We start from the raw sequence: 7,500 nt of genomic DNA on the forward strand, positions 1-7,500 counted from the left end.
TCAGCAGTATTGCTTGAGAGGCGTGGACGATTGTTCAGAGAGGGGAAGCAAGGGGAAAACAAATGACGGAAACATGCAAAAAAACAAAAAGGTTGAAAAAAATAAATCACAGCAAAAACAAACGTTTCAAAGACAAGCCAAAGCTAAACAGACAGTGAGAAAAAGAACATATGCAAAATCAGGCTCTTAAAATGTATGACACCAAATGAAAATGAAGGCGAAGCATGAGTGTGTGTGAGTGTGTGTGTATGTGTGTGTGTGTGTGTGTGTGTGTGTGTGTGTGTGTGTGTGTGTGTGTGTGTGTTGGACCCTGTTTGAAGGCCTAAGGCTGGGCTGTGGATGGAGATAGGGGGCAAATAGAGATCGGAAGGCAATAACACACCTAAAAGGGTTACAAAGGTGTGGAAGTGTGTGCATGTGTGTGGTAATACCAGAGGATAAGAGTGTGATGTGTTATCACTCTCTCTCTCCCTCTCACACACACACACACACACACACACACACACACACACACACACACACACACACACACACACATACATACACACAGACACACTTACAGAGAAAAGAAAAGTGCTTTAGCAGCTCCAGGGGTAAACAAACATTCATAACGGGCATGTGAACTTTCGCTCTGCAAACACCGGTACGACCTGTGTACCCATTACGCCTCCACAGCTGAGATACCAGCCGGAGATCCATTTTGGTCGACTGTCACTCAAAACTTTTGAACTTTCGTCTGCAGAAATGCGAGTGTCGGCCTGAAGGAGCAGACTGAAGAGCAGCAGGCCTGAGGAGCAGGCGGGGCTTTAGCAGATAAGATGTTCTGGCATCAATCAATCAATCGGGTCATTTCAGAAAACGGCACTTATAGTCACTCCGTACCTTGTCAAACCATTTTCAATACTAGCAGCACATTCATCAAACGTTTCCTTTACCTCTCCTGTACTGAAATTCTACTGGCAGACGTCTTTTGTCATTTATCGAAAAATATGTCACATTAAACAACATTAACATCTTGGGCTGTCCTCCAGACATCACGCAGCCATCTGAGAGTGAGTAAATACACGATATAGCCTATAATAAAATCAGACAAAAGAGTAGAAAATATTAAACCTATTGAATATCAACAAGACAATCTTCAATCTCTGCAGCAAAGCAGAGAGAGGGCAACGTGGTAAGAAACACAAGAGAATCACCATGATAATCACAGATATACTATATATATATAGTATATACACACAGTATTATATATACTGCATATAGATCTGATACAAACTTTATACACAATAGTGTAACAAAGTGGGTTAAAAGCTCAGGAACGGATTTCAATTATAAATCACACAGAAGGCATTTCTGGGGAAAACACCGATCTGATTAGTTTGATGAAGGGAGCAGTAGGGGGCGGGACCTAAGCAAAGGTTTTGGCGAATCATCATCATCATCATCATCATCATAAGGCCTGGGAGAGTAAGGCCGCCCGAACGCTCACAACCTTGAGCACAACATTCAACGGTCTCCCCCTAAAAAAACAGTTAAACTAGGCACGTGGGGGAAAAAATTATAATTCATAAGCAGCTAGGAGAGCCGAAAAGAAGACGGTGTAAAAGGGCCACGTGTGTTCGTTCACCTGTGTGTGTTTAGGGGAGAAGGGGCATCACCGGCATACAGAGGAGAGGAGAGGGGGGGGAAGGGGGGGGACTAGGAAGACGCACAAGACTCCAGTCACACAGTCTCCTCTGCAGCGGAGCTCACTCAAAGTGCACTCATTTCAAAGATGATTGCTTGGAGGGTAGAAATGTGATCGAACGGGAAAAACGGCAAAGATTGATGTCCATAAAACAGCAGAAGCAAAAGAAAAATAACATCTGACAAAAGGACACTCAGAGGTTGAAAACACTGCAGCCAAAGCGAATGAATGAAGCCAAACTGTGGCAGATAACTGTTAAAGTTGAATTATGCCCATGATGTAATCAGCGCTGGCAGCTTCCTACTCACTATCTGTGCCACGTCCTTGATGCATGTTGGACTGACTGCAATGTTTACAACCCTGAAAACACCTTAAAATAAAAGAAAGGACAAATCCACCCTGTGGGACTCCCACACTGTCAATACATCGGCCGGTCCTGTTCAGTGCATTCAGAGTCACTTTGTGATCAAGTGTCATCGTTTACTTTTCTTGGCTACCCATTTTTGTCCTACATTTCCCAGCATGCTATTCGACTCAGAATCCTGTAGCTATGCTGCTGTCGGGTGGAGGAGCTGGTGTCTCTAGCTCCTCTTGGCTCTAAGTCTCCCAGTGTTGTTCAAAAATGAGCAAAACACAAGATACATCAACAGCAGCTGGTTTCGTAGTGTTTAAATGTTATCAGGGTGGATTTTCCCCTTTAAGAATAGGAACTAAAGATGAAAATGGGAAGTGCTTTGACAGTACAAGATTCCTTCCTCTCTCTCTTTAAGCCTGAGTCTCTGAGGGAGTCAGAAGTTTTAGTAGCACGCGGACAGTTGGCCTGCCCGAGTGAGGATTGTCAACGGGAATTGAAGGGGTTAAATTAAATTGGGATAGACGTTAAGTGTTAAGTGCTTTCTGTTGGACAGCGATGGAAGGACTCTCTACTTCTCTCTTTCTCTGTCCGTCGCTGCTGCTGTTCTGTAGATACATTTATATGACTGTAACATCACCACGGCAACATCATAATCACAACGTCACATCACCGCCGCGGACGCCTCTCTCCTTACCATCATTCACAGTTCATTAAAGCTTCTCGACTGTTAACCTCTTTAGAAAAAAGTACTCTGACATAAATCTATTACATGAAAATAAAACACTCATATTTTCCTCTATATAACTGTGTGTGTATTACATGGAGGTGAGTATTTACACGCGACGGTGTGTCTATGCAGGGTATATTTACATGTAAAAGGAGACCGAGGTGCTCGTGTGTGTTCTCAAGCTTTCCCACGAACACAACGCGCAAAACAGTGTTGATGGAGTCTTATATGTGTGCAAAGGTTTCAGGAGACTCGGTCCTTGTAATACTGTCTATAGTGTCTCCAGTCTCTGTAGTTGAAGCTGCTCATGACAGTCTGTTTGAAGTGTGTCGTGGTGTCGTTACTTAAAAGATCCATCATAAATGAAGATCAGTGATTAGACTTGGGAAGAGACCGGAGGAGGGGGTCGGGTTTAACTCCTTGCGAGGTCCGGAGCCATGATTTGGTGAACTCGTGGGGAGTCCTGCGTGGGTTCAGCAGATGACTGGGACTCCGTCGGTGTTGAAGATCATGCCGGTGGTGGGCTCGTAGGTGCCGGCCAGATAGTAGAGGTCCTCGCTGTCGGCGTAGCGGCGCGTGTGGGTCATCTGCTCGTACTCCTCCACGCTCACCACCAAGCACTTGTGGCTGACCGTCTGCACGTCATTCTCGTCGCTGTGCGAGGACTGGTAGAGGGCGCGCTGCGACAGAGACACATTCTTTATTCTGAATATGTTCTACCCAACGAGACAATTAACCGTAGTCACCTGTCGAACCCCCGAAATAGAGTACAAAGAAACGAAGCAGCTTTACGTTTTTCCTTTAAGCTTTTCGTTCTGTTTTCTTTTTACTTGACCCGCAATCACACACTAGAATAAATCAGAACACCAGAGGCACGGTGTGACTAGACAGCATATCCTTTTGTTCCCCCTCACCTCCATGAAGTCTTTCCTCTGGATAGACGAGTGCAGCGCTGCTGGTAAAGACTGACCACACATCTGATCCCAGTTCTGGAGAGGACAGACACGGTTTAGCAAAACGCCTCAAACTAATTATACACAAACATGTCTTCAGTCTGACGTGCGTTTTGTTTACTGAACAGCCAGGAATGAATCATGAATTAAATACTTTAAAAAGTCATGATCAACCTCATCATGATGACCTCGTGGCTTTTTAATGATATAGCATCATGATATATTGCAATGAGGAAATAAGAGAGAAATTAAGGAGGCAGGTTCTATTAGTTATGAGATTGAACTGAATAATTCCAATTTCATGATTTACATTTCCTGAAATGTAATAGTCAAAACCCTCTCACCCGGGATTATAAGACCTTCTGTTATTCAGACAAAATAAATTTACGAAATGAAATGATCTTTTACTGAAAGACAAATCACAATTCTCAGATAGTGATTTATCGAGTTTAATCCGTCAGTAATTTCTAGACCTGGTTTAAAAACTTGAGGGGCCGTATTAATGAAGCTTCCTGGTGCAAAGAGTTGCTCCTAGTGGTGAAATTCTAAGAATATTCTTATAATTATGACATTTTCAAATGACAAGATCCTGCTAGAGACAAAAATGATAAAGGTGAAAGTAGAGAGTTAAGTGAAACTTAAATGTTTCTTAAGCTGAGGTGAAAACGGTGAAAAGACGCCTTGCTAGAAAATGTTTAGGCTACGTTAAAAGCTCTCTGAGTGCATCCTGAGAATGTTTGAGAACAGGTTCCTACCTTCTTGTCGGTGAGTTTCTTGCCGGGGTTGGTTTCCTCTGGATGATAGAACCAGTTGACCCTGACCACCATGTTGCTGCCCCAGGACTCCCACATGCTCTGGATGCGGCCGATGAAGGGCAAGTTGGGCCGGCCGGCGGACAGGAACACGGCGCAGTCACCGATGCGGATCATCTCTCGCCCACGCACAATGGCCTTATAGAAGAGCTTCTTAGCCTTGCCCTTCATGCCGCGTCTCTGTGGGGGGGTCAGTAGAGGGGGTCACAAAGTGAAGGGATATTTGGAAGAACACATTTGGGTGTTTCTCTTCAGATTTTTGTATATACGAGTGATATCTTTTCTTCTCACCTGAGTGGGTTTTCCAAACCACTTCCAGAGCTGTCTGGCTGGGAGGAAAGCAGATATTTTGGGCCTGTTCTCCACACTGGGAAGCCTCTGACGTTTAGCCAGCTCCTTGGTTGTGGGGAGGTGGACGCCCTCTCTCCGCTTTGGTCTCCCCACCTTCCCCTCTCCTCCGCTGGGCTTCGGTTTGGGAGGACGACCCCTTTGCCCCGAGCCCTTCCCCGTCGCTGGCTTAGCAGGTTTGGCGGGCTCAGGAGCAGAAGGAGTCGGAGAGGTTGAAGGGGAGGGAGATTGTGAGGGAGGAGACAGCTCGTCTTCCTCCTCTTTTACCTCCACTTCCTTCTTCAGCTCTTCCTCCTCCTCCTCCTCCTCCTCCTCTTCTTCCTCCTCCTCCTCCTCTTCTTTCGTCTCTTCTTTCGGTTTGTCCTGTACTGGAGGTGGGGTGACGGGGCCTGGTGGAGGCGTACGGGTCCTCTCTTCATCTGAGCTGCAGGAAGAGTCATCGGTGGAAGAAGAGGACGACGAAGAGGACGATGATGAAGAAGATGAGGAGGAACCAGAGCAGGAAGAAGAGGACGACGAGCAACTCGAGGTGCATTTCTTCTTTTTCTTTAACTTCCCCTTCTCCCCTTCTTCCTCTGACTCCGAGCTGCTGCTACTCTGAGATTCTTCTTTAATCTTCCTCTCCTCTCTTTTCTCCACCTCCTTCCTCTCCTCTCTTTTCTCCACCTCCTTCCTCTCCTCTTTTTTACCTTTCTCCTCTCTTGTGTCCATCTCATGTCCTCTGCCAGCACTTCCACGACTCTCTGCCTTCTCCTTGGCCAGCATCGGCGCTTTGTAGGCGGAGTCTTTCTCTTTCAGGCCAGACTCTCTATCCGGGGCTTTTGGTCTCGCCTTTAGCAGTTCCTGATTGGCTGTGGTCGTGGTGATGGGGGTGTGGTCTCCTCTGACGCCTCGACTCTCTAGCAACATCAGGGCCTTGGTCTTCTTGGTCTTCGGGGAGGTGACACCTTCGTGGTCCAGCTTCACGAGGGGCTCTGCAGGCTGGGGCTTGCGTCTCACCGCTGAGCCCACGTCACTTTGCCCCGGGTTGGGCTTGGGCCTGGAGATGGAGCTGGGTCTGGAGGACAGCTGGTCGGACGGCATCTTCAGTTTGGGTCTTGGGGCAGATGATGATGACAATGAAGATGATGATGAAGGTCTGGGAGTCAGCGAAGAGCCCGGTTTGCCTGTTGACAGCCTGGAGACGGGACCAGGTTTAAGTCCAGAGCTGTGGCCGGGTCTGGAGCCGCTGTGATGGTCTGAGGACGGTTTGGCTTTGGGCGAAGCAGAAGTGGGTCTGGGTGTGGACGAAGCGCTTGGCTTGGGCGCAGTAGATGACGGTGCCATAGTGGGTCTGGAGATCGGCCTGTTGGTGGTGGGACTGTCACTGCTGCGACTCTCTCTTTCTCTGCGCTGGCTGTTGTACGAGCTGAGGTTGGGCTCGCTGTACAGATCCACGGTCAGGACCTTTCCATAGGTGGAGGGGTAGAGGGAGGGAGGGAGAGCACGGCCTGGTTTAGGAGCAGAAGGCTGGGCTGAGCTGGACTTCCTGGGCACCGGGTTGGGAAGGGTGGGGCTACTTGCAGGAGACGTGGCGGAGCTTTTGCGGCCTGGTTTTGCCTGGGTTCCCATCACTGGCCGGGAGGCAGGTCGGGGCTTCTCCGGAGCCGCCTTCTGGACAGAGGAGGTCCGGTCCTGGGGAGGCTTGGCTGGAGCCTGGGGCCTCTCTGCGGGCTGCGTGGAGGAGGAGGATGGAGGATCAGCTTTTTCACGGCCATCTGGGTTCAAAGAGGTCTCTGAAAAATAGGAAAGAAAAGACCACAAAAAGGTTTGAGAACTCTGTTTGTCTGGGCCAAATGTAAACAGGTTTACACCGGATATGCTGACATATTCATTGTGTGGCTTCATGATCTTTGTGGTCTGCAGACTCACATGTTGAGATGACAAATGAGCAACAATTCTGAATTGAAAACATTGCATTTCAGAACTGCTTACCCAGTAGAAAGGAGGCCGGCGTCAGCAAATCAGACATGCAACATGCCATTTATTACAGCGAGAGTAACAGACTCTGAGCTTTGCAGAACAACAACGAAGCTGTTTGGGCAAAATTTAATAAACTGAAATCAGAGCTGACAGCCGTGGTCAAATACGAGATGTTTGATGAAAGATCTCTCTGAGCCTTGAGCTATTTTTGTTGTCCTGTTGTTTTAAAAAGATTAATCAAAAGACTAAGAGGACCAAAGCATTTTGGATTTTACCTTTTTAATGGTCTCTATGATAAATATGTAAAAATAAGAGCAGCAACGGACTGCATGTAACTCACTTCTATTATTACTCCTAAAAACCAACGTAAATGAAATAAGTTATCTGTCTGACGTACGACTGTCAAGTGACAGTTTGTGCGAATATGAAAGAAGTTCCTTCATATTATTGTTACCAACTGTATCCATAAGTCCATTTTTGTCTTAAATGGATAAGTGAGGCACCCAGAAGAGAAAGTCTGCTCCTCCACGATGAGCACTGAAGCATCTAATGTAAAAGTCATCTCTTGTTTTATTACGTTGTGCCGACACGTTTGGCTCCAGTATGTGTCTTTTACTGGTCCCATGGAATTAACCGAAGACAAAATCATATTTCAA

General features: G+C 46.9%; 1 protein-coding gene across 2 annotated transcripts in view; it reads right to left on the reverse strand.

The window, feature by feature from the left end:
* tnrc18 (trinucleotide repeat containing 18) overlaps positions 1-7,500 on the reverse strand; it is a 45,206-nt gene that overhangs the window by 502 nt on the left and 37,204 nt on the right. For both annotated transcript variants that reach the window (XM_068718503.1, XM_068718502.1), the window contains exons 27-30: positions 4,826-6,657; positions 4,478-4,714; positions 3,684-3,758; positions 1-3,449 (exon numbers count right to left, since the gene is read on the reverse strand). The exon at positions 1-3,449 is cut by the window's left edge and continues 502 nt beyond it. In XM_068718503.1, the coding sequence (XP_068574604.1) occupies positions 3,243-3,449; positions 3,684-3,758; positions 4,478-4,714; positions 4,826-6,657 (2,351 nt within the window). In that variant the 3' untranslated portion in view covers positions 1-3,242. The remainder of the gene's footprint in view (positions 3,450-3,683; positions 3,759-4,477; positions 4,715-4,825; positions 6,658-7,500) is intronic.

This window comes from Cebidichthys violaceus, unplaced genomic scaffold (assembly GCF_023349555.1).
Source record: "Cebidichthys violaceus isolate CVI_PGR_0920_01 unplaced genomic scaffold, fCebVio1.0.p SCAF_23, whole genome shotgun sequence".
NCBI classification, from domain to species: Eukaryota; Metazoa; Chordata; class Actinopteri; order Perciformes; family Stichaeidae; genus Cebidichthys; species Cebidichthys violaceus.